Consider the following 25,748-nt stretch of genomic DNA (forward strand, 5'->3'; position numbering starts at 1 on the left):
ATGCTGAGCATCGCATTCATCTGATATCTTTGAAGGCTGCTTGTGGGCTGAGTAACTCCCATGGATACACAATCCATTCCGAACCAGCAACCTCTTTCCCGTAGAAATCAGGTGCTTCGCCCGAGCCAAAACGATTATTTTCCGGTTTGTAATGAAGGACTGCCACATGTGCGAGCGCTGCTCTCGCTCGTTCACATCGCAAGCGAACCGCTCGTGCCGTTCGACCCGAGTCGAAAACGTCGTCCACAATCAGGACCCGTTTTCCTTCGATGAGTTTCATGTCGGGAAACATGAGCGCCCGCGGTTCCTGCAGTCCGTAAAAGCGTTCTCCCGAGTCATCATAGAAAATAACAGTTGCAGTCAAAATGTTTCGATGCTCGAAGCGTTGTGCTAACAAGGTACAGGGAATGAGTCCACCGCGTGTAATTCCAAGCAGCAGGTCGTAACAGACTCTTCCCCGACCGGGATGTGTGCTCAAGTTTTCCCCGCCAGTCGGTACTGACTTTTCCATCACTCGTGTCGCAAGGGCGTTCGCCAGCTCCTCAACTTCTGCCCAGGTCACAATCGTATACTTTCCCCGAAAGTTCGCCATTCCCGCTGCCGTATCACCGTGCGCAGGGCCCGATGCAGGTCTCACGCACGCAAAGACACCACGAAGCACTTTTCGTTCCGCATCGCTCCAAAAACTCCGCCTCCAGAAAGATCTTTCTGAGATACATCTTTGAGCCGGCACCGGATACCGGACTCGGTGACCCGCTGCAGGTCGCCTGTCGTACCCGTGGACGCCCTTTCCGCGTGCCACAGCAGCACGAGCATGCCAGCACAATGATGCACAGTCAGCAGTGACCGAAGCGAAAGCAGCAGCCGGAGAAACCTTCCCTCTCAAGACTGCCAAAAGCTGATCCGACGCAGTTTGCTGCTGCTGCTGCTGCTGCTGCTGCTGCAAGTCGGGAACCTTCCGCTCCATAACATTGGCGTACCGGTTGCCTACCCGTGTGCCGCGTCTACAGTCCACAGACGCGCACATCTTTCGCTGTGCGTGCACGGCGCTTCGAGTGCTTCTACAAAGTACAATATATAAAAGTTTCTAGTGATAACCTAACCGGTATACTCGAGAGATGCGTCGACACACCAACGACTTTGGCGCGGGCGGCACGACACAAGCGCTTCAGACTGGAGCATTCTTCGATGACGCCGCCAACACCACCGTCGCAGAGCTTGCGTTGGTTACTTGACAGGAACAAGAGCTGTTGCAAGAGTCACTCCAGTGACTATTGCTATGGATTGGGGGAAATATAAGTTCCTGTGAAAGGGTTCATATTTGTGCGTTGCTAAGCGGCGGCGTTTATCCAACGAGTCCGGTTAGGTGCACCGAACCATCAACGTGAAGCGGGCGGGACGATCTTTCAAGCAACGCTCATGTTGCGGCACTGCCTGAAGAACCGAGTCCGCTTCTGCACCGGCGCTTCGTGCGATGAAAGGCATCGGGTAATTTCTTGATTGCCGGATCACAAGCTCAAAGTGAAACGCTCATAACGCCTAACGCCACCCTATTAGGCTCAGTTCACCGGTATCAGCTCCCGAGCGCGATGTACAGCAACGAACTTCTGTGTTGCGCTCGGCTTGCGAGCGAGTGCGCACCGAGAGCCTCGTGCTCGTCATCGCCGTTGACATGAGCGTCATCAAGCCACCAGTACTGCAACTATCCTTCCGAGGAGAATCGCATGGATCACATAGCGCTCCGCAGACAGTGTATGAAATAAGATGAAGGAACAAGCGCATCCGCAGGCAGTGTGCGTCGTCCGCTGCCGTACCGAGTAGCATGCACGCGCTCCAGTAATGCCCAGTACGATGGCAGTGAACTGAACAGTCCCCATGTTTGGCGTCTGCATCGAGCACTTCATGACAGCGTCGAAGCACACGAACTTGACCTGCCGATTATTCAAGGCTCCGCTGAAACCAGAAGCCACTTCCACGCGCAACGAAGACGCACCAACGTCGAGCGCAAAAACAACCGCCTGCGATACATGTCTGGCCTTGCATGTGAACACTCAGTGCGGAGAGACTTGTTCTCATGAGGACTTTCACCTCAATTGTTTTGCATTATCGGGTGCATGTCATCAAATGCTCTTTCGCGGTTCATAGCAGATGCGTTCAACTTGCGTTCATTTGAAGAAACAAAAGTCCTAGGCTGAGGTATGGACATGGAGGTCGGGGATCCTGCAGGGCTGGTGTCCCCGGATGTTTGCGAAAAAACGACAGAAAAAATCCTCTTCCCTCCGGCCGTCGACAGAAGACGAGCAAGTGGCGACGACGAAGAAGAACAGGGCAGATGGGCGAAAAATGGTGTTTGCCCCACGAGACGATGCCGCAACTGTATTGGAAAAGAGGGCAGGAGTTCGAGGACTCCTTGCATGGGTGCGCTCCACCAGATGCAATACATGCAAGGAGTTCCTGAACCGGGCCTTCAGCGCCGCCATCAATATCAGATGATGTGTGGTGCTGAAGACGAGACCCGAGGGGCTGAAGCGATCCAACTTTGTAGTGCAGTCTCTGATGCTCGAAGCGTACAAAGAGAAGCTGGAATCGATAGTAGACGCCCTGTCGACAAAGACTGGGACGTGTCTCCGGGTGGGTATTCATTTACCCCACATGTTCGTTGGGCAGTTTTTGTTTCACTGATCAGGTGTAAGAAGACGGCTCTATATGGACAAGGTTTTTCTGACGCATTCGTTTTCGCGCAAGTCTTACTTCCAGCTTGGATACGGTCTCTCCCAGTTTCGTGATCACGTTTTGGTAGTCCCGTTGCTGACGTCGCATGTCGCGGCGGAGATTTTCTTCGTGCTCGCGCTGTTGGGCAAGTTCTACTTTGGTTTCTATCAGTTCCTGCAGGAGCGCGTGTTCATCAAACGACAACGGGAGCACGTCAGCATTCACGGCATACGCTGTGACGCCGTGCGTACCAGAGGCTGCTTGTCCAGCGACCGCCGCTTTCTCGCCAATCTGGTTCAGCGTTGACTGCTGCGCCTGGATGGTGCAGCTGCTGGCCTTCACGTGAGCGAGACTGGCCACGACTGACGCCCACCATTGCTGCCACTGATCGATTGCTTTCGTACAAGTGCTTTTCAGGAGCAAAAGCTCTGTTTTGAGCCTAAGGACTTGGTGACGGGGTCGCTGCATCCGGATCGAAATCCGTTCGGGAAGCGCTTCAGCGGGTGAAAACGATGCGGCATTTTGCTGCACGAACACATGCTGTGCCTTGTTTCGCTGAAGAGCGTGGTGCAGCTCCTGAAACCCTTGAAGCATGTCCTTTTCGAAGGCTTCCCACTGCAAGCGCCAGGCAAAGAGATGTGCTCGGCAGTCGCTGGTTTCTTTGGAGAGCTTCCGCGCGAGTGTCGTCTGCCTTTGAGTCACCCGCGCTAGACGACCTTCGACGCTCACGCGGCCGCGTTGCAACCGTTCGCATGCCTCTTGCGCTTGTTGCTGCATCTCGCCTTGAAACATATGCATCTTTTTTCGCAGATGTTTCAGCTCTACTTTCGCCTGCCTCAGGGTGGAGCAAATGGAATCGTTCTCGAGTCTGGGGTCTCGCTCAGATGGAACACACGCCATCGGCCGTGTTACAGACATAGAACGATGCCGTCGCAGGCGCTCCAGCAATCCTGCAATCTGAGAAGCTGTCAAATCGAAGCAATGCTCAACGTGCTGGTACAGCGCGGGCAGCTCTGTCCCGGATAAGCGCTGCAAGACAATTACCACTTTTCTCAGCTGGTGGCTGTATCGCTTCTGGAGAATCTGATCCCGCACTAGCACTGCATCGGAGAGATCCTTGAGTTGCTTCCTCAGTGTCACCACGGAGGTAAGTGCGGGTTCCATGCCTCGGGCTAGCGGTGCTTGCGAGTTCGGGCCTTCGCCGAGGTCGCTCCTGGTCGGTTGAGACGTCCTCACAGAGCCAACTGCTCGCCCTGGAGGTTGCTGCTCGGCAAGCGCTACAGGATGTTGATGCTCGGATGCGGCCGAATGCGGTTGCAAGTGCGCCCGCATGACGGAGAGTTGATGAGAGAGTCCGCTCAGGGCAGAGACGAGTGATGCACACTTTTTCCAGGCCAGGGTCACGGTTTCCGCCGTATCCATTTCGTCTCCGTTGATCTGTGGGGATGAGTTGGACGGGATCTCTTGTGCTACTCGCACTGTTTCATAGCCAGACTCGCTCTCTGATGCCAGAGGTGCAGTCAGCAGAGAAAGCGTACGAGCAAGCGCTGCTGCATGTGCTGCACACTGCGCAGTGGGAAGCGTGCGCTCCTCCTCTGGAGCTATCCCGTTCGTTGTGCCGGGGGTTCTTGAGCTCGATGGTCGCGCCCCGTGGGTTCCTGTTCCTGCAAACGCGTCCTCGATGCGAACATGGCCTCCGCTGTCTTGGTCCGTCGCATATCGCGCGGATTTCTCTTGCGAGGCAGCAGTCGATGGTGACAATACCTGGGTGGCGCTGCTTGCTGATTTCCCCACGAGCGAAGCCGTCGAGATTGCCCCTTCCTTTTTCCCGAAGACTTGTTCATCTTTTCCAGGCGTCGATGGTCTCTCATCTGGACCGGAGACGGAGCTGCTCACTCGACGCTTCATCTCTGTTGCCGGGAGCGTCCCGGTCACCCCAGCATTTGCATGTCCATCAGTTGCTGAAGAGGTGGGTTCCAACACGACGGATGGCTGAACAGGCTGGGCATGCAGCTGCTCTTTACTGAGCGTCGACGCTTCGGCAGACGACTCTGAATCATCGGACCAGAGTGTCGACTCGACGCTCCACTGACTCAGCTCCGATGGAGCATAAGAGGAGACGCTGTCACGAGATCCCGAAGGCAGCGCTGAGCCCATCCAGGACAGACAGACTCTAGCGAAGATCCGGGAACCATTGGATAGCACGAAGACATGTTCGCGTTGAACACCACTACCGAGTTCACCCAAGAACATCACGAGGTCAAAGTGAACTTTCTCCAAAGCCTTCGACGAAAGTTCGGAACCACGAGATGGTTGTCGTTTGCCGGGCGCTTGCCAAGTCAACAAACGCAGTTTGCAGTCCTTGGACTCAAACTTTCCGGTCTTGCGGTCTCTGTAAAGCGAGCAGATAATAGAAAGACTCTCAGCGAGCGCAACTCGTTGACCAGCAGGGTTTGTTTCGAACGGCTGACTGGTAGCCGTGCGAAGCCCGCGTTGCAGCTGCAGAACGACGGCGCGTTGACGCGGACTCCCTTGGAAGCCCACCAGCTGTACATCAAACTGAAAGGTCTGTCGCTCTTTTTGAAGTCTACTCGGGAGTTTGGACACCCGACGGAACATGAGGCTTTGCTGCTCTGCAGTGCACAGGTGGCTGCCCGAGTTCGCGTTCGGAACGGTCGCTGCGGCCGCGTTGCTTCGAGAACCCCAGAACGAACGGTGCTGAAGGCCCAGTGCCTGGTACAGGAACGCTGGGGTGTCCTTTTGTTCTGAGCAGCTGATCGGTGTTGCGTGATGGTACGAATGCTCAGGTAGGCTTCAAGTATGCATGTTTTGAACAAGCGTCGTTGAAGCGGCCTACAATAGTGAGCAGCGCAAGTTTCCGACGTAAAGGGCTCTTTCTGTTGGGCGGGTGCTGTTGCGAAAAGGACGTATCAGTTGGGACACTCTCAGCGTTCGGATTGTGTTGTTGCGAGGGATGTAAGGATGAAGCAGCGGTATAATGGTGTTTCGGTAGTAGTAAGGTGCTACATTCGAAGCAGGACAAAGCTAGTGAAGCCGTGTCGCGAGGAACGTCCGTTTTCACCAGGAGGATCGGTGCTCTACCCTACGAAGCGTTTGCATGAACTGTAGATCAGACGGCCACCAAAACCGAAGCATGCTGTCCGTAAAATGACGCTGAAATGATTGCAGGTCGACCACGTGGCACGAATGGAAGCAGCACGGAATACAGAAGGACGCAACGCGTTGGATCTCTGTTCGACCTCCACAGCTGCCTCGTTGATTGTTCGTACGGTATCAACGGAAGCGACAAACAACTCGGATGACACTACACATCAGATCCGGAGGACATACCAGCACATATAGACCTGAACTTGAACGACACCTGTGCAGTGCCAACGTCAGAGACTTGCAGCAAAAGAGGCGAGTACAAGACGCTTTGTCTCAATTGTGTATGGATATAACGAGGAAAGCGTCGACTTCCGCCGACGCATGAAATGCAAACAACGCGTCCAGAAGCAAATGACATTGAATTGTTCTGCTGCATGAAGCACCGCACTTTTATCGTTTGCATAGCCTGCTTGTTGAGCTGCTTATGTCCGCGATAATCACTGAGATGTAACTGTGTCAGAACCAATTCGGAAGCTTCTGCTTGGGTAACGCGGGCGTAGACGCTAGCATTTTCGGTTTCTTCATGCTGTCACCAACAGCAGCCATGCGGGCTTTCCCCCGCGAAGCCAAGTCCGAGTCCCAGATACTTTTCCATGGAAACAGCAGGGACGGAGGCATCTGAAAGCATTTGCCGTCAGCGGTACCTTCCTGGGGTCGAATGATACTTCTTCGAATACTGCTTACAGAGTAGAATTCGGTTTTCGAATGGAATCGAATCTTGGACATGAGGTTCAGTGTATTTCGGCATGAGCTTGTGAGTAAGCCGTCAAGGGACGATATCTAGAATATTGAATGTCGACTATCCAGAGGCGTGAGCTGCTGTTTCCACCACTTACCTCGAACAAGAAAGATCGAAAACTCGCAGATTGCGTGTTTTGAGCAGGCTACACGTAAGAAAGGAGAAGCTTGGAAGTTTCTATATTTGAGCAGGATGATGATGTCAGTTACTTTACGAAACCCTGTTCAACGACTCTACGAATCATCTTGATTCAGGTGTCGCAACGAATTCCAGCGGCAAAACTTCGAAGGAGCCCATTAAAAAAGACGCCCGATAATCCTGAATGTGCCTATGAATCCGTAAGCTCCCCTCTCCACTCTTCCATTGTCGATGCTGTGCAACTAAAATCTGGTCGGAAGAAAATGCATACAAGTGAAGAAAGCGAGTAGTCCAGTGTTCGGGATTAAACTGACGCCAGTGCCGTTGATGAGGCAGGCACTTACGCTGCCTATCCTCCTGTGCCTCTATATCTCTATTTATCTAACCATGCGTCTATGGACCCATCGTGAATTGAGTGCTTCGATCGATAAACAGTGCAATGGAATCGTAGAAGAACGTAACTGTTCACATATTGCCCCTGGAAAACCGCTTCCAGTCCATAGGTTTGACACTCCAGTCTCTTTGGTTTTTGAAGCAGACCATGCTAGTGCAGTGCACGAGGCGGAACGCCAAGGCGCTCTCTCTCCTGGCCTCTGATTCGGTTTTCAGCACAAGGTTCCGGCGTTGCAGTACACTGCCTACAATGAGTACAAGACGATTCTTTCAAAAAATATAACTCTCGCACGAAATAAAGCCGCAGGGCGCCTTGGAAACACATTTTTTCTCTGTGCTCATCGAGATATTCATGTCGTAGTGCAGCAAGTGCGTGTTCGCAATGTTGCCGGTGGTGTCACACCAGGCACGCTTCTCGCTCTCCATTGTCTCGTCATCGAAGGTTCGGTCCGCTGCCCGTAGCGCATCTCGCGCATCCGTATCTGTTTCACACGCTCCTTCTCGATGTGTCTCAGAGCGTACCTTTGCTCATGATGCGCGTGTATTGTCGTGAACGCATCCATGGGAATCGTCGAGCATCCACGCTAGACCACGGGAAACGCTCCCGTCGATGGAGCACGACTGCAGCCTCTGCGCGCTGCACGACGTCTAGAACTGCAGCCCAGCACTAAGTGACGCGAGTTGTCCGTCATTCGCCCTTCCGTCTCATGGGCAAAAGTCACGAATGGACGGTTCTTGCCTCCGTACAACCGACATTGTTGCCGGATGCAGCGCACGCTCGCCAACTCCTGTTCAAAATCGTTCGCACGAGACTTCCACGTTCCCGTATCCGATCTGAGGCAGAGCACCCCTTCAATGAGCACCACTCGACGGGGCCGTGCAGGTTACCGCACACCTGGTACATCGGACACACCGGAGACAAGGCTTGCAGGGCGCTGCCTCACGAAGCACTTGATATGCACCTGCATTTGCGTTTGGGGTTTGGTTTCGTCTTTTCTGGAAACCTGTGCTGTTGATGTTCCGATCGCCGGAGTGGTGCGGAGACGCCTCAACGTTCTCTAAGAAGCGGGCGTGTAAGCTTCTTACTCTACAAGCAGGTCGTGCGGCGTCATCTGCCCGACGGATCAGTTTTGTTGTCACACGAAGAGTTGATGGAAACCTTCCGGAGTGTCGTGGACAGCAGGCAGTCCTGGATCCGGAACCCCTGTGAGCCGTTCCTCGCCAAGGTCCATCAAGGCAAGGCAAGCGGGGCGGAGTCTTCTTCGAATCAGAAGCTACGTGATCCCCAATGGCGCCTGCACCGCACGTTCGAGGAAATGCTCTCGCTTGTTGGGTTTTTCTATTGGAGCGAGGCCTAGCCACCGTCTCAGACGTATGGTTCCGCTCCAGCAGCTTCGCCTTCCTGTCCCTTGACGTCCTTTTCTCGAAAGCGTCTTGTCCTTCTCTGTCAGATGGGTTTCTGCTCGTTAGCCTTTCTGTGGTTGGAGTGACATGAATGCTGGCGCTGTGCCCCGTATCCGGTCGCTTTCCCCGACATGCAGACGCACGGGATGGAATGCAGTACGCAAACGCTCCTCTTCTATACATGTATATACGCTTTCTTTCGTATGTTTTCGTCCTCGTCTGCGTCGCGAGCACGACCGCCGACAGCCGCGCGCGTTTCCGCTCCTTCCTCCGCTCACATGAAGAAGCAACTGCGCAATTCAGGGTTCGTGAAGCTAGTGAACGACTCGCTCAAGAACGATGCCACAGATACAAAAAACTCGTCTATTGATCCGTCAGCGCCTCACAGCGTTTGCCAACGTAGAAGACGTCTTCGACGGGATCGAATCAACGAGAATAGGCAGGCACCACGAGCAGTCCAGCACCGTGCCCAGCTGCGTGCTCCTTGACCCAGTACGAGGGACAGATACTGACGTTGTCTCACAACAGCACAGATGAATTTACGAACGAGAGGCCACAAAGTGTTTCCACGGAGGATCAGCTCATGGGTGATCCTGTCGGATAGGCGGTTTACAGGTGATACCACAATCGCATCTTCGCTTGTGTTGATCCCGCCGTCATGCTCGCTTGTCTCTTCGCTACGAACTCCGATTCGCCCCATTATGACGAGCAACATATAACTCTACCATTTGTCGACCATGAATTCTCATCGTGTGAAACGAAAACCCACCGCTCCTATCATAAGCGTTCCCGTCTCCGTTCGACATCCATCGTGTGTGTTGCAGACGAGCACTGGTCCCCTACAAGGGCGAGCTTCTTTCTCGTTCATCCGCCTCGCGTCATTATCTTTCGTATCAATGGTACGGAAACTTCACATCCTGTACCTTCTATGACAGTATATCGAATGCAATGCACACCGTGGAATGGATCTACGAGCAGAACGTCCTGATAATACAGCTCGACAGATTCCGCTTTTGATGCGCTTTCAGCATCAGGTATGCGAGAAGCGTGCATCATCCATCCGCTGACTGCGGAGTAAATCTCTCGTACAAGTGAGGCTGTTTTTTCGCAAAGCGTCAATGACAACATAACGTCATTCTGCCACCTCTGTCTCTCTCCAAGCAACAGGACACATGCTTTCTGTTAAACACCTGCCAGAGGAACACAGAAAATCATAAACAGCATGCTGACGCACGTGTTCTGGACACAGGTGCTCCTAGGATTACGCTGCCCCCGCATGACGCAGGAAGTGAACTCGCGATGCCGCCGCAGTTACATCGCAACGCATCATGCGTTCCCGATCATCGATCCGCATACATGGGGTCTGCCTCGTACACGCCCTGACCAGCTACGAGTTGACTGCACGAAGAACCATTCAGGTCGGTACCACAGAGCAGCCATTTTCCCAAGTTCCGCTGGAACCTCCCTTTACCGCACTCAAAATGCCGAAGCTCCTGTTTTGTCTCGCTGACGCATTGGAACGGAAAGCGCTTGTACGCATCTGGTGCATCAATCATCGTTCATCGCGGCTGATGCTACCAAGTCACTTTCCTAAACCGGGGCTGACCGCACTCAAAAGCTACCTTACCTGTGAGATTCTGCAGAAATGCATGGAACGGGACCAGATCACGGCTCTGTTGCCGTCCCTACACATATACGATAGCTGACGCTTTGCTTGTCACTGACAAAGGTTGCGCGTCATCATCTCCCATTCCGCACTCGTCAAGCAGCGAAAACTAAATATACAACAGCTGACGCTTCGCGAGTAACTGGCGAAGATTGGGCATCCTAATTTCCCAGTCCGCCCTGGTGAAGCAACCAAAACGTTCAGCAGCCAGCAGCAACGCTTCCAGCGTCGCCGGACTAGGTCCGTCGTCATCCTCGACTGCGAGGAGTGCCAGCACCGGTATCCGCAGCCAACAACCTGCTGCTAGCAGTGCAGCTGTGATTCCACCAATGCAACCAGTCTCTACCCAGCGTAGCTGGATACGGTTCTGCTGCGTGCCCTCATCACTCCACAGAGGGCGAAGCAACGGGTCATCGATCTGCACGAGGTCATTCGCCAGGACCAAGACTTGCGAAGCGTTTTCCACGTTTGATAGTGATGGATACGACGTACTCGTCAAAATCGCTGCTGCTTGGTGCGGTTCGATGGTTCGCAAGGCAACCACCAGGTGCTGCGGGCGTGTCGCTGCCAGCAAGGAAGTGGCCACCGTCGGAGCTCGTTCGAGTGGCAGCCTGTGAATGTTGACGACCTGCCGCTCCAGGTTCCCCGTACGCTTTACACGCAACGTTTGCGCGGCCGGTCCGTCCAACACAAAGATCAAGCGTTGCTGAGGGTCCACGAGGTTCCAGAGAGCGGCTTCCTCCCCGCTGAGGGAAGCGGTGGCGGCTGCTGCTGCCTCCTCATCTGACTCGTACCCAGAATCCGTCACTGGGTCAGCAAAGTCCTGCGATAACTGCTCACTTGGATCAACTGACAACGTATGACGAAACATGTGCCGCTTTTGTTCTCATCTGACAACCAGAGAGCGGTCCTGCTGGCGACGAGCACCGACTTGCAATGCAGTGCAGCCAGCAACGTGTTGAAAGAGCACGAACGCGGGCATCAAAGCATCGCAGCCCAGTCTTGAGCTGCGAGTCGCATGACGCGACGCGGATGATAGACGCCATCGAGAAGATACCAAGGAAGCGAGGGTACGAGTTGTTTCGTCGATATGTTGAGAGGCATCGCTGTCGTTCGAGGAAGACGTCCGTTCGCCATGTAGACGGTACCAATTTCAGGTATGTATAGACGCATAGCAGACATACATGGAACGGGCCCACAGCGCTCAATCGGGCGTACACACGAAATGCGGAGCATCTCGTATTTGTCATGAACAAATGACCCGGTAGGCCTCTTCCGACACAGCGTACTTGCTCTCGTTCGCACCTCGGGATTTTTGGACACGCCAGTCTCTCTGGACCCCGCAGTTCCACGGTCTCCCGTCGAAGGATGCTCGTGGCAGCGCCCGAGTCCCGATCTCACAGCTGCCGGCTGTTGTCGATGCAGTTCATCCACCGGCGAGACTTGCAATCCATGCTTCGCTTGCCAGCTTCGTCTTCTTCGAATACAGCGCCGATGCGCTTTGCGCAGCGGTCGCACTCGACTGCTGTTGTCGGGTATCCCACATGTCCAGCGCACACCCGTCACCGAGTGCAGCGCTGTGCGGCGTGAAGGACTCCTCCAGTGCTCGGTGCACGCCCCTGACGAGTACAGAAGGCGTCGCTCGATGCCGTGCTCCGTTGCCGCGCCCGGTACCGTACACTGTCGTCACGAACTTGTTCAGGGCGATCCCCTCGGCGAGTACGCTGTCCGCGGCAGACGCAAGCGAAGGCTTCTGCATTACGCAGAGGATCTGTGAAACGCGGTGCTGTCCGTGATAGAGCACGGAGCAGACGGAAGCTTCACACTCGAGAAGTCGTCGACATACTCCGAGCCGTTTCCGATCCCTGGTTGCAAAGCGGTGACACAGGCTCCGCTGGAAGCGAGTGCCGGGAGAGCTGGTATCCGAGTCCGAGACCGAGCACCCATGGACGGGCAGGAGCCGAGCACCCGTGGACGGGCAGGAGCCGAGCACCCATGGACGGGCAGGAGCCGAGCACCCATGGACGGGCAGGAGCCGAGCACCCGTGGACGGGCAGGAGCCGAGCACCCGTGGACGGGCAGGAGCCGAGCACCCATGGACGGGCAGGAGCCGAGCACCCATGGACGTCCGTGCCCTGTGGGGTACCGTGCTTGCGTCGAACGCCGTCTCAGCGGTGTTAGCAAGGAGCCGGGCGATATGTCTCCTCGGCCGAGTTCGACGCTCTGACTTGCGAAGTACGGTGAGCGATCGGCTCGAGCTTGTGAGCAAGTCGTTAACGGACGGCGTCGACGAACGTTCCGAAAGCGTCCAGGTGCTTGAGGTGGCGCGCCCACTGGGTTGCCTCGGAATAGCAAGATCGAAAACCTGAAGATTGGATACTCGGAGCGGGCTGCAAGTGAAGATAGAAGAAGAGAGGCGTCTAGCGCGTATGCATACAACGGTAGTATCGATTCGTTTACGATGCCTTGTTCGCGGGTGTCCCGAATCGTCTCGATTCTGGTGACGTAACGAGTTGCAGCGGCACATCGTTGAACGTGTCGCTCCGCGAGAAAGAAGAACCACCGACCTAGAATCCTGAGAGTGTATACGAATCCGTAAGCATTTTATTGGTGCTCCATGAAAGTCAGCGCTTTGCATCTGAACAAGTTCAGAGGGAAATCTAAATGCAGGAACAGGGTGTGCAGTTCTTTTGTAGACTTATATCTGACGCGGGTGTCTGCAACTGCCAACGCAGGCATTTACGTCCGAAGCTGTGGGTCTCAATATGGTTTTCCAGTAGCGATGACTGCCAGGGTTGGTTTGCGGTGCAAACCAAGGTTCCTGAGCTTAACTTGAATGCTTCTAGCGAGCGCACTGGTTTATTGTTGCTCTCGCGAGAGGCTGGCGCGCCTTGTATGAACCTCAAACGCTCTATGTTTCCGACCAACGGCACTTGTCTCAGAACCTGCTGATTACCTCGGCACCGCTTCCCGTACACAAGCCTTCAAAGCACATTATTAAAGGATTCATGATAGATGCTTTTCCAGGAAACTGTCGTGCGGTTGTCTACCCGATGTTGGAGCAATAGCTAGTGCCCCCATTGTATGAGCGTGAAGCGCGCTCAGCAGGTTCCTATGCGTTGCGCGTCACCTTTCCTTGCCTGTATGATAGCGCCGCCCCTACATATGTTCCTACGCTGGGTGCACGGAGTATTCTATATGACCGAGCGAGCGTGGAGCCAAAGCGCAATTGGCAATCGAAGATGTTCAGCATAGCGAGTACCCGAAGTCGCCATACAGTGACCTGTCTATAGAAAACACAACTTGAAGGACAGCTATCGACCACGACGTCGCCTTTCGGGACGTCGGCGACTGGTGGAGCGCTTTCTTACTTTTGGCGGCCGCTGCGTGAAGTCATCATCATCATCGTCGTCGTCGTGGTCGTCGTGGTCGTCGTCTACATTGTTACCGTCTTCGACGTTGTCATCAGCATCGTCGTCATGGATCCTACCAGGGACGTCTTCACTGCCTATTGCCTCGTCTTCCGCGGGTTCATTTCCATCACTGATCCTTTCTGTTGGCAACCGCAGTGAAACTGGGCGGCCTTCATGCTGCTCCGGCTCTTGAATGACGCCCTGGTCATGGAAACCAGTCTGCATGCCCGATACGGGACGCTGCTCCACTGACGCTTCGGGGCCTTCGTCGGGTCTTCCGGGAAACCACCGCCCTTCCCGCGGAACATTTTCGGGCTCCACAGAAGCACTCGTCTTTGTGAGCTGGCCGCCCTCATTTTTGCCAGAGGAAGCTCGAGGACCAGGACGCAGAGTGTCCGTTCCCGCAGAGCCGTTATCCTCATCCAGATGATTCCCTGTTGCTGCAGCATTCCTGGGGAGCTGCTCCGAGCTCTCGTTCACGGTTCGGGCGCTGGCCTGGCGGAGTCGCACTGCGGCGACGCGGGAACTTTGCCGTCCCCCACCACCCCAACATTTCTCCAGATGCTGCGCATACCGAGCGGCTGAAACAGAACTTTTGCAATGAAAACAGACGAGGACACCCTCACGGGCTGCTTGCCGAGCCTGCGTACATCCATTCAAAGGCGTTTCTACGGTATCTTCATCCAACAGGCTAGTCATGCGAAGCGCTTCGAAGAGCGGACTGTGGATGCGTGCTCGATCATTGGTGCGTAGAATGCGCGAGAAGTACTCCTCTCGAAAAGCTTCCTCACAAGCTTCACGGAAGATCGCATCCGTCAAGAGGTTGTACACGTGCAGCACACAGGAGAGCTGCTCTAGCATGGACAGCCATGCAGGCCTATCAGGTTGTGGAGCCCGGCTTTGGTCGGCATCCGCAACACTTTCCCAAGTGCTCGCAGGTGCGTTCCCAGCACTGGCGAGGTCCTGCTTCTGCTTCTCGTCTGAATTGGTGACCAGCGGCATCGGATGCGGCTCAGTCACCTCTTCACAATCCATGATGGCAGAGCTTGTCCAGGGCTTTCGTTGTTTGCAGGCTCGGAGCAGCTGCTGCAGCAAGTGCAGGTCCTGCACGCGCTCTTTTTCAACGGAGGATACGCGCCGCGGCGACTGGTCGACGGCCTCGTCTTCACGGCGGCTACCATCTCGAGACTGTGTCGTCACACCGAGTCCACCAGGAGTGTGGTCCTCTTCGACGGAAACGCCTCCGTGCTTGTTCGTAGGATGCTGCTTGTGTCGGCGGGTGCGCCGTTCTGGCACTACCGGCGGCTCCGAGGCCGGCGTCTCGTCGGAGCGCCCGGGACTGGATGCCTCAGCGAGGACCGAGGAGGTATCTGCTGAGGGCGAAGGCGAGCGCGTCTCATCCTTGGCTGATTGAGCGCTAGCTGCGTCGCTCTCTAGCAGCAAACGGCCTCGTTTTGGGCGAACGCGAGAACCACGACTTAGGCCCGTTGCACGGGCACCCAATCTACCCCGCGGCATGCTCGCAGTTGTTCATAAGACAGAAGGAGTTCCCCGTATAAACGCCCCAAAACCGTTGTTCAAGAAAATACAAGAGCGTTCTTTGCGCTGAGGTAGCACGAATGTGCCTAGTCCGGCGAGAGGCGCGCTGCCTGCGGGAACCTCTGACCTCAAGCCAATAGCAGCAGCAGCAGCTGGGGCTTTACGAGACACCTGGGTCTTTCGTGTACAGGAGTGTCCAACGTCCAGATCAAAGATTCGCTTCTTATTCGTATACCGGGCGACTCGTCCGCGAACTTTCTCAAACGCAAAGCTTGAGAGTACGCGTCAAGTCGCAGGGCTAAGTGCCGGAGCGCCCGGCAGAAAGCGCTTGTACCTCGAGCCACAGACCGGTTGCCACTCCCTTTCTTTTCGCTTGACCAGCGACTATTCCTCAGCACCGACCTGCAGATCCTGAAATCACTTATACCCAAACGCAAGGTGCGCAAGAAAAGTGCTCTCCACAGTGGAGCTGCGGTACAGCCAAAGAGCTATGGAAGCGGTATGGACGGGCGCGTCCTGCTCTGAGGCAGTCGAGCAGAGCCACGGGCTCTACAACGTGCACCTGTCTGAACGTTGATATCCGCTTTTCCGGAGCTGTGTTGTTACTGCGTCCTTCTGGTGCCATTAAACGCTTGTAAACCAGCGAGGAGACGTTGTTCTCGCTTCGAAACTCTTTACTATGAGTACAAGTCAAGTCATCGACTACATCATTCGCAAGCTCATTGAAGCCTACGAAAACGACGAGGCCGTTTCGCTGGATCGGTTAAAACTAGAAGCTGCAAAGCATTTCGGTGTTAATGGAGTACCAAAGCTCATGGACATAGTGGCTGCTGTGCCAGACGAATACCGCGACGTACTCGTTCCACAGCTGCGCGTCAAGCCGGTACGCTCGTCGTCGGGAATCATCATCGTTGCCGTGATGTCGAAGCCGCACCGTTGCCCTCACATCTACACGACCGGCAGCGTCTGTATTTACTGTCCAGGGGGTCCCGACTCGTCTTTCCCGTACTCTGCTCAGTCCTATACTGGGTTAGAGCCGACGAGTATGCGAGCGATTAGGGCGCGTTACGATCCCTACCTTCAGGTACGCTCTAGGATCGATCAGTTGCAATCGCTTGGTCACGCAGCTGACAAAGTGGAGTTTATCATTCAAGGCGGTACGTTCATGAGTTTGCCTGCAGACTACCGGGATTGGTTTATTCGTAACCTTCACGACGCGCTCTCGGGACACGCGTCCATGAGTGTTGCCGAGGCGGTCCGCTACGGCGAGCAGAGCGCCAGATACAAGTGCATAGGGCTCACCATAGAGACTCGTCCAGACTTTTGCCAACGAACACATCTAGACGCGATGCTGCAATACGGTTGCACCCGTCTAGAAATAGGGGTGCAGAGCGTCTACGAGGATATCGCGAGACTGACCAATCGGGGTCACACGGTTGAGGCCGTCATTCGCTGCTTCCAGCTCGCCAAGGATGCCGGTTACAAAGTTGTCGCCCACCTGATGCCAAACCTCCCGGATATGGATCGAGAGCGTGATGTCGAGTGCTTCCGGGAGTTCTTCGAGAACCCGGCCTTTCGCGCCGATGGTCTGAAAATATATCCGACGCTGATCCTGGCAAACACGGGCCTCTATGAGCTGTGGCGAGCGGGAAAATATCGCAGTATGCCACCTCCTGAGCTTGTTGATCACGTTGCGGAGCTCTTGTCTCTAGTACCACCATGGGTACGAGTCTACCGCGTCCAGCGTGATATTCCGATGCCGCTGGTCACCAGCGGTGTACAGTTTGGCAACCTTCGGGAACTGGTGTTAGCACGAATGCGCGACCTGGGACTACGTTGTCGAGACGTGCGGACTCGTGAAGTTGGTATCCGGGAAATCCATGAAGCAGTTCGACCGCAATCTATTGAACTTGTTCGGCGCGATTATGTGGCGAATGGTAGCTGGGAGACCTTCTTGGCCTACGAAGATCCGGTACGGGATATTTTGGTAGCACTGCTTCGACTGCGGCGCCTCAGCAAAGAGACAACGCATCGGATGGAACTGCGTATTGAAGACACAGCTGCCGGGGATGATTCGAGCAATAGTGGCGTTGGGCAAGGCACCGGTTGCTCTGTGGTGCGCGAGCTCCACGTCTACGGGACAGTGGTGCCCGTTCACGAACGAGACCCGACTCGATTTCAGCATCGGGGCTTCGGTACGCTCCTCATGGAAGAAGCGGAGCGGATCGCTCGCGAAGAGCATCGCAGCTGCAAGCTCGCGGTTATCTCTGGCATTGGCACTCGAAACTATTATCGCAAACTGGGTTACACACTCGAAGGGCCCTATATGGTGAAGTACTTGGCAGCGGGTACTGCGAAGGTCTCGCCCAGCGGTATGTCCAGTTGTATGGGCGAACAGATACGCGCAGATATGGCTGTTTCCGTGTAGGTTCCTCTATCTGCTGGCTGTGGAGCGTGGAGATAACCCCAGGCCATGCCAGACGACAGCTTCCGTTCACCAAATCAGCGTGGATGCTGGGAAGGCTCCACGCTACATCTACGGTCAAGCGGTGCACCTTGGATGCATCCAAGGTGGTATTAGACAATAGTATCCCATCATTAGCTCCGAGCATATCCAGGGAAGCTTTGAGCGCAGCATGCGAAGCCCAGCTCCTGCGTTGTAAAGGCGCTGCTCGCTAGAAACATTTTGTTTCCAGCTTCTCATGCAGATACAGGTGAAACTGGTTTTCTAAATGGTGTCATCCATCGGCAGTGAGTGACTGAAGCACACATGACTCCTGTGCCGACTGGACGAGGTCAAGCGCTCGGTACCTATTGAGCTGGGGACGACGCATCTGCCTGGATTCATTTTCTGCAGAACCGCGATGCTGTGATGAGGCGTTCCCATCGAGACAAGGACATCGTGCACGGCAGGCGCCTAGCTTCTTCTGCTTCCAATATAGCGCATCTCCGCACATTGCATCGCTGGAATATAAACTGCTCATCTAGAATTTATGCGGCAAAACTTGCAACGCCCAGTTCTCCGCGTCAGAACATGTACGTTTTGCGTGCCTCATCGCAACGCTCACGAAAAGTACCATGTTCAGCAGTCGCTGCAGAGGCCTGCCCGCAGTGCGCCCTCCGCCCTAGTTCGGTAAGTGGCTGCATTCGAGCGAGTCGTCATCTGTGCCGAAACCGCATGAAGGATGCGCAGACCCTACGAGAAGTTTTTCTATCCAATGGAACGCATGAAAACATGCGCCCTCGACCCCCATATCAGACATACATGGAACGGGCCCACAGCGCTCAATCGGGCGTACACACGAAATGCGGAGCATCTCGTATTTGTCATGAACAAATGACCCGGTAGGCCTCTTCCGACACAGCGTACTTGCTCTCGTTCGCACCTCGGGATTTTTGGACACGCCAGTCTCTCTGGACCCCGCAGTTCCACGGTCTCCCGTCGAAGGATGCTCGTGGCAGCGCCCGAGTCCCGATCTCACAGCTGCCGGCTGTTGTCGATGCAGTTCATCCACAGGCGAGACTTGCAATCCATGCTTCGCTTGCCAGCTTCGTCTTCTTCGAATACAGCGCCGATGCGCTTTGCGCAGCGGTCGCACTCGACTGCTGTTGACGGGTACGCCACATGTCCAGCGCACACCCGTCACCGAGTGCAGCGCTGTGCGGCGTGAAGGACTCCTCCAGTGCTCGGTGCACGCCCCTGACGAGTACAGAAGGCGTCGCTCGATGCCGTGCTCCGTTGCCGCGCCCGGTACCGTACACTGTCGTCACGAACTTGTTCAGGGCGATCCCCTCGGCGAGTACGCTGTCCGCGGCAGACGCAAGCGAAGGCTTCTGCATTACGCAGAGGATCTGTGAAACGCGGTGCTGTCCGTGATAGAGCACGGAGCAGACGGAAGCTTCACACTCGAGAAGTCGTCGACATACTCCGAGCCGTTTCCGATCCCTGGTTGCAAAGCGGTGACACAGGCTCCGCTGGAAGCGAGTGCCGGGAGAGCTGGTATCCGAGTCCGAGACCGAGCACCCATGGACGGGCAGGAGCCGAGCACCCGTGGACGGGCAGGAGCCGAGCACCCGTGGACGGGCAGGAGCCGAGCACCCGTGGACGGGCAGGAGCCGAGCACCCGTGGACGGGCAGGAGCCGAGCACCCGTGGACGGGCAGGAGCCGAGCACCCATGGACGGGCAGGAGCCGAGCACCCATGGACGGGCAGGAGCCGAGCACCCCTGGACGTCCGTGCCCTGTGGGGTACCGTGCTTGCGTCGAACGCCGTCTCAGCGGTGTTAGCAAGGAGCCGGGCGATATGTCTCCTCGGCCGAGTTCGACGCTCTGACTTGCGAAGTACGGTGAGCGATCGGCTCGAGCTTGTGAGCAAGTCGTTAACGGACGGCGTCGACGAACGTTCCGAAAGCGTCCAGGTGCTTGAGGTGGCGCGCCCACTGGGTTGCCTCGGAATAGCAAGGTCGAAAACCTGAAGATTGGATACTCGGAGCGGGCTGCAAGTGAAGATAGAAGAAGAGAGGCGTCTAGCGCGTATGCATACAACGGTAGTATCGATTCGTTTACGATGCCTTGTTCGCGGGTGTCCCGAATCGTCTCGATTCTGGTGACGTAACGAGTTGCAGCGGCACATCGTTGAACGTGTCGCTCCGCGAGAAAGAAGAACCACCGACCTAGAATCCTGAGAGTGTATACGAATCCGTAAGCATTTTATTGGTGCTCCATGAAAGTCAGCGCTTTGCATCTGAACAAGTTCAGAGGGAAATCTAAATGCAGGAACAGGGTGTGCAGTTCTTTTGTAGACTTATATCTGACGCGGATGCAGGACTGTGTGAACACTGAGCAATACAAAAAAACGTTCAACGGCCATGGAGGGTATACAGACATCCTCCCTCGCAGACGCCGCCCAGCCTTCTTCGACTGGCTCCCCTGCTATCGGCTTCAGTTTCTCCTTGTACATTTCGTGTTGGAAAAGTTGCCCCACGAAGTTCGCACGTGTCAGCTTCCCCGGTCTCGTCTTCAGCACCACTCAACACCTGATATCCTTGACGGCGTTGAAGTCTCGGTTCACGAACTCCACGCGTTTTAGTCTCTCGTGGAGCTCATTCAGGCGAGGCTTCTTCGAACTCGCGCCCCCTGCGGCATGTGCTGCTCTATCAGCTGTCCGAGGTTTTCCAACGCCGAACCGCTCCGTTGCCTTCTCTCAACATCAGCCTTCGGAAGTGTAAACCCCAGATCAGCCTGTGTTTTGCTCGTTCGGAACACAGCTATCGGTACCGCGACCAAACGCTGCGAGCTCTCCTTGTACGCGCGCGCCAAAAGAACCAATATTCTCCCTTTTTGGGGCAAGCAGTGCCCTGACCAGTTTCCCGCTAAAAGCTTTTGACCCTCATCCTCGTTTAAGGTGCTCAGCTATCTCAAGAAATCGACACTTGTACGCTTCTTCCTTTCGTACAAACACATACGGTGGCGGGGTGGGGGCCTGTCCGCCGATGCAGACCGCCTTCCACAGCTCGTCGGTATGAGTGTTTTGAACTTTCCTGTACTCACGAACAGCTTCAAACTCCGCTCCTCGAAACGTGACTTTCTTCATCGCATCCCGGTACTTATTTAGTGCCGGTTGTTCAGTCGTAACTTGTTTCGACGGCTCCGTCATACCCGACTATCGGTAGTTTCAAGCTCGCTAGACCTCCAACGGATGCATCTCATTCTGGCGCAGGTTGTCGCCAATACTATTTTTCCATGGACAAAACGTTTACGTAGGTCAGTGTTCTCCGATTATGCGCATTTTCCTCTCTTTTTGTGGGTTTTTCAGTGCACGCTGAAGTATCCATCAAAACGCCCTACCTCCAAGTTGCATCACCCATACTTTTTCTCGGATATTCTGGTCGTTTCACACTTTGTATCGTGTGTGCCTAGTGCCTGCGGAAAGCGACAGCAATGGCGCCTATAGCGCCGGTGCGGTCGCTGTACGGAGACAATGGCGTTGTCGTAGTACAGAGGGCGTTGGCTCCAGGGTCGCCAATGCGATCTGCCAAATATGGAGGTGCGTTTATCGAGCGTGCTGTATGGAAAAAAAGGACAGAAACGAAACACGAACTAGCAACGAGATAACAACTTCGTTCCTGCCTCTCCGGTAAACCTTAAAATGGGGAAAAGGTTTACGTATTGGCGAAAGGTCCCGCGAGCCAGACGACTCTACCGGGCTTGCGCTCCGTGCTTCTCCCAGTAACGGATGGTGTTGTGAGATCTAAGCAGCTCGTCCGAAACGGAGTTTATTCTGAGACCCGGAGCGAGCATGCTGCATCTGGGCCTCGGCCTGGTTTCGGTAAACTCTTATGAAATCGCTTCGCGCTGTCGCGAGCAGAAGGTCTGTCTGCGCAGCTTGCAGGCTCGCAGCATAGTTATGGATCCCGATTCCATATCGTATGAAACACACCTCGAGCGGACGCCGTCTGTGGTATGGCAATGCCGCCCTGTCTCCATGAGGCATCCGCTCCAGCTGCATAGGCGCAAAGGCGGACCCTCAAAGCAGGCACTCCGCGGCCGATAGAACGTACAAAAAGACGAGTACATCCCAGAACAGTTGATGGAACTTGGATGCAGGGTGCAGCAGCATGATCGACACTTTCCCGAAAGCCAATATCGGTTCCGCACTCTGGGATCCATGGTCAATGGAAACGATTTGTTATTGGAAGAAAATCCGTCCCACGCTTGGGCGCAGCGATGGACATGGTATCCTTCCTCCCTGGGTCCACGCTGACGACAACGTCGTTCACCTGTACTCCATACATCGCGGGGCCCGCCTCTTTCTTTTCATGCTTCGTCATAGGCGACAGCGAAGACAGAATAGGACGAGCCACCCTCAAGCGCCAGCAGTGAACGCACATGGATATTCCGTATCGCGTTCGATCGTTCACGTGAATGCCTTTTTCTTTCTCGTGTCGAGCCGTTCCGAAACGAGGACATTCTTTCAATACGTTTCCCGCTTTTCGCCTGTGAACTCCGTGCTGCTTACATCGGACCCGGACTTGTCTCCTTCATGATGCCGTAAAGGACTCTGGAGTTGATGGTCCCAAAGTGTGACTTGATGTTGGATGACGCAGCGACGTCAAAGCGCTTCTCCAGAAGCGCAACCTTCCGTTTCACCGAATCTGCATCATTATTTTCAACAATATCCATATTCGTCTTGCGTTCGAGCTCTCGGTTCGAAAACACGAAACAGAGCAGAATAAGGGGATAACATCTTTTTTCATATCCGATGCCTTTTCTGCATGGTTGACCAGCCCCAGAACCGCGCAATGCTCTTGAATAGCTGTATGGATCACAGAATCGTCATTCGTGATACTGTGAGACGTATCGTCGTTGACGGAATCAGTTTTGCCTTCATCCCGACGATCGTTCATGATGCCATTGATACTGGCCCATATCTCTTCTTGGGAGAGAGGCCTGGTTAGAGCGCAAAGCCGGAGCGTATCATGAAGTGTTTGAGGTTCATGGTGAATACGGTTCTTCAGATTCGTGAGGTACTTCGTCGCCCCGTGTCCGCAAATACGCGAGTCAAGCCTGTATCGAGAACCGCTGGAGCGGTATTCGACGTAATCTTCGTGGAGGCGTGTACTCCCTCATTTCTCCTCAGCGTTTCCACTGTTCAAACCATAAGGTGGCCGATAAAGGTCGAGCTGACAAAGTCTCCCGGAATATCAACTGTCTGGCTGTGCTTGACGTCGTCCAGCATCTCCTTCACCAAATGCTGTAGTCATGAAGAAATCTTTTTCATACTCGTGCAGCAGGACGCGAAACGGTTTCTGATAGCCTCCCGCAAATTTTGCATGTAGGAACCCTTGATAAGCCCATGAAGATAGACTTTCACCACCCTCTCGCCGTATTGTTGTCTTTCGAATTGCTTTTGGTGTCTGGCCTCCTGCCTCAGCTTCTTCGTCGTCTCCTGTTACTCTGGGTTCGACACTGTTTTCCGTATTTTTACGGCAGCAGGCGACACCAGGTCTCTAGGATCCTCGACTTGAACGAACATACTTTTACATTGGATTTTTATCTCTTCAAAATCAACGCACTTCTTTATGCCCATGGATGACGAACTTCCTGGAGGGTCTAGGACTTGACGAAGGAATACATCATGTGCTCCTGGTGTATTTCGGTTTGCTGAACGCTTCAGCGATTCACCCAGTGGTGCGATCATCATGTCTCACGATAGATAACGTTCCTTCGATGTGCTGAACCATGGAGAGTACGGAGGAATGAAGCGTAGCTCTATCCCGATAGAATCGGTAACAACTCCAACGCAAGAGAAAGGTGAAATGAAAGATACCCCAATGGAAGGAGCGCTGCCAGGCTTCAGGGGAAATTCTTCAATGATTCGACGAACTATGTGCTGTTGTATGAGCCTTCTCTATGCGCGAAACTGAGACCTTCAAACGAATCCAATGCAGCTAGAACGAATAAGCGCAAGGTTCTCTCCAGTCTCAATTTTACATACAACGGGCACCCTGCTCCGCGAATACCCATATACGCTCCGATCGTTTCGTCCGAAGTGAGTCTCATCGACTGAAAAAGCAAAATAAAGTCCCTTTGTTTCGTACTGATCGGGACGTTAACGGAACCTGTCATTCTGATTTCGGTGGAAAATGGCCGTGCACGAGCTAGGATTCTATCTTGCGACTTTATCCCAGCGATTTCAGGATCTCACGAACAAGCTGTTGAGAAATCGAGACGCCCGTGGCGGCTTCAGTCGCCACCACTGCCTCCTGTAAGATGATAAACGTGTTGTTTTCTTCCATTGACAGCAAGCACGCTTTGAAAATACCGGTTTTTGACGCGGAGCGCATCTACTTTCTTTCAGAGTTCTCTAGCCATCTGAGTACTGTGGTATGACCGACCTGAAGGAGGAATGCCGTCCTTCTTGCACTGTACAGTAAAGATATATACCCTAGAGACAATTTTCTACGGTCTATACGGTACATTGTATCATGATTTCGATCTCCTGCTGTACACCGCAGCGAGGATGGAACAAAACTGAGCTGGAAGACTGAAATTGGCTGTCTGACCTGGTTTGCACTGCATGACGCGGGTCGCGGGATACATTTTTCCTGTGCAACGTTCAGTCAAAACTACTTGAAAATCCAGCCGAGTTAGCTTGGCTTTGCGGACTGCAGGAGGTGGACGCACCCCCGCGAGGTCATCGCTTACCGCGGGGCGCACTGGACCCCAACCGGGGTTGGACTTCGTGCTCGCGCTCAACAATGGCGCTTCAATCAACTCGGGGAAAGAAAAACATTGGCATGCCAGACGCAGTCACTAGCTCGCTTGTCCCTGATGACGACTCTTTAGCGCTAAAGCAGGCTGTCTCGCTCCTCATGCGCCAGAACGGTGTGTTGGTGTTGCACTTTTGCCGCTCACGGAAAGCGAACTCGAAACACTTCCCCGAGTGGTGTGCGCTCGAGTTGCAAGCGCTATGCCTGCTGGGACGTGAAGCAGAAGCTGTTCGCTTCGCTCGGGAACTTTTACATAAGAACGACACTGTCGGGTCGGCGTGGAGGTGCCCTCCACTGGTTCGGTGTTGCTTCAGTGTTCTGGCCAATTTCTTAGAACCGGACGAGGCTGCGTCGATAGCCAAAACGTGCTTGGAATCCTTCTTCAACTCAGTGGAAGCATCGCGCTGGGGCGAAGCGGACACGAGGGACCTGCTCGAGCGGGTCTGGCTCCGTGGCGTGCTCTTCGGCGAAGCGCTGCGCTTTCCGGGTCGTGAACAGCGGCGGGCTTGGCTCGAAAGACACCTTGCAGTGCTCGAGCATGCCATGAGTACTTCTTCCGCTGAAGGTTCAGATGCACTGACGCATGCCCTGCATCAGTGGGTCTCGAAGGAGGCGTTGCAATCCCTGGCGAAGCGATGCATGACCAGCGACGCAGAACTCGACGAGCAGTCGACCCTCGAACGGAATGAGCTTACGAGTCGCACTTGCGCAGCGGAAGACGAGACAACCCTGCGCTATTCTACCGATGAACGCGGACAAGTTCTCAATGCGCATGTACGAGCTGCAGATGAGTCGGGGGCTGCTTCATGGTTGCCTATGGGAGTTTCGGCATCATTGCAGCGATTACGCCACAGGTTTCAGCATGATCCTGCATTTGTTGCCGATTTCGTAACCTACACATGTGCTGGTATTGCTGCTCTTGGCTGGCTCATCTACGCTCACCGGACCCGTCAGCGGAAGCGGCTGCAGACCCCGGGCACTCGAATCGCGGCTAGAGGTTCGAATCGTTTCTGGCGCAGTGCCCGGGACCTGCTTCGGAGCGCGCTCTTTCTCGGTGTCTAGATATGCAGCTCGTTACTTACATGCGCTGACCACAAAATCGATGTGTGATGTCTCCGAGAAATATAAGATGAATCGAATATGCTGGGGAGGCATGATGCTTCGCTTGAGAACCTCACGCTTTACGTCAGTTTTGGGGCCTTGGTGCAGCGATGGACCAACAGGTAGCGCTTGATGCTGTCTGGGCGACAAGAGACGTTTTTGTCTCCGTGTGCTCTACCAGAAAAGCATGGACATGCGCTCAA

At 54.5% G+C, this 25,748-nt stretch overlaps 6 protein-coding genes and 2 non-coding genes across 8 annotated transcripts, besides 2 other annotated features; 4 read left to right on the forward strand and 4 right to left on the reverse strand.

Moving 5' to 3' along the window:
• Positions 1-16: 16 nt before the first annotated feature.
• CYME_CMM088C (probable purine phosphoribosyltransferase) lies at positions 17-1,027 on the reverse strand (the record flags this gene model as incomplete). Its single annotated transcript, XM_005536944.1, has 1 exon — positions 17-1,027. The coding sequence occupies one exon, from the start codon at positions 1,025-1,027 to the stop codon at positions 17-19; it is 1,011 nt and encodes a 336-aa protein (XP_005537001.1).
• Positions 1,028-2,538: 1,511 nt separating this feature from the next.
• Positions 2,539-5,119: a sequence feature (possible transcribed region).
• Positions 2,683-5,331, reverse strand: CYME_CMM090C (hypothetical protein; the record flags this gene model as incomplete). The annotated part of the gene is made up of 1 exon (XM_005536945.1): positions 2,683-5,331. One exon carries the CDS (start codon positions 5,329-5,331, stop codon positions 2,683-2,685), a length of 2,649 nt encoding a protein of 882 aa, XP_005537002.1.
• A 4,998-nt stretch (positions 5,332-10,329) lies between these two features.
• On the reverse strand, positions 10,330-11,091 carry CYME_CMM091C (hypothetical protein; the record flags this gene model as incomplete). The annotated part of the gene is made up of 1 exon (XM_005536946.1): positions 10,330-11,091. The coding sequence occupies one exon, from the start codon at positions 11,089-11,091 to the stop codon at positions 10,330-10,332; it is 762 nt and encodes a 253-aa protein (XP_005537003.1).
• A 656-nt stretch (positions 11,092-11,747) lies between these two features.
• CYME_CMM092T lies at positions 11,748-13,213 on the forward strand. The gene has a single exon (XR_002461441.1). It is a non-coding gene; the product is annotated as a hypothetical transcript (transcript).
• Positions 13,214-13,534: 321 nt separating this feature from the next.
• On the reverse strand, positions 13,535-15,151 carry CYME_CMM093C (hypothetical protein; the record flags this gene model as incomplete). The annotated part of the gene is made up of 1 exon (XM_005536947.1): positions 13,535-15,151. One exon carries the CDS (start codon positions 15,149-15,151, stop codon positions 13,535-13,537), a length of 1,617 nt encoding a protein of 538 aa, XP_005537004.1.
• Positions 15,152-15,851: 700 nt separating this feature from the next.
• CYME_CMM094C (elongator protein Elp3p) lies at positions 15,852-17,600 on the forward strand (the record flags this gene model as incomplete). Its single annotated transcript, XM_005536948.1, has 1 exon — positions 15,852-17,600. The coding sequence occupies one exon, from the start codon at positions 15,852-15,854 to the stop codon at positions 17,598-17,600; it is 1,749 nt and encodes a 582-aa protein (XP_005537005.1).
• Positions 17,601-18,734: 1,134 nt separating this feature from the next.
• On the forward strand, positions 18,735-20,386 carry CYME_CMM095T. Its single transcript, XR_002461442.1, has one exon. It is a non-coding gene; the product is annotated as a hypothetical transcript (transcript).
• A 521-nt stretch (positions 20,387-20,907) lies between these two features.
• Positions 20,908-22,748: a sequence feature (repetitive element).
• Positions 22,749-24,432: 1,684 nt separating this feature from the next.
• Positions 24,433-25,506, forward strand: CYME_CMM097C (hypothetical protein; the record flags this gene model as incomplete). Its single annotated transcript, XM_005536949.1, has 1 exon — positions 24,433-25,506. The coding sequence occupies one exon, from the start codon at positions 24,433-24,435 to the stop codon at positions 25,504-25,506; it is 1,074 nt and encodes a 357-aa protein (XP_005537006.1).
• Between the last annotated feature and the right edge of the window lie 242 nt (positions 25,507-25,748).

Source organism: Cyanidioschyzon merolae, chromosome 13 (genome assembly GCF_000091205.1).
Source record: "Cyanidioschyzon merolae strain 10D DNA, chromosome 13, complete genome".
Taxonomy (NCBI): Eukaryota; Rhodophyta; class Bangiophyceae; order Cyanidiales; family Cyanidiaceae; genus Cyanidioschyzon; species Cyanidioschyzon merolae.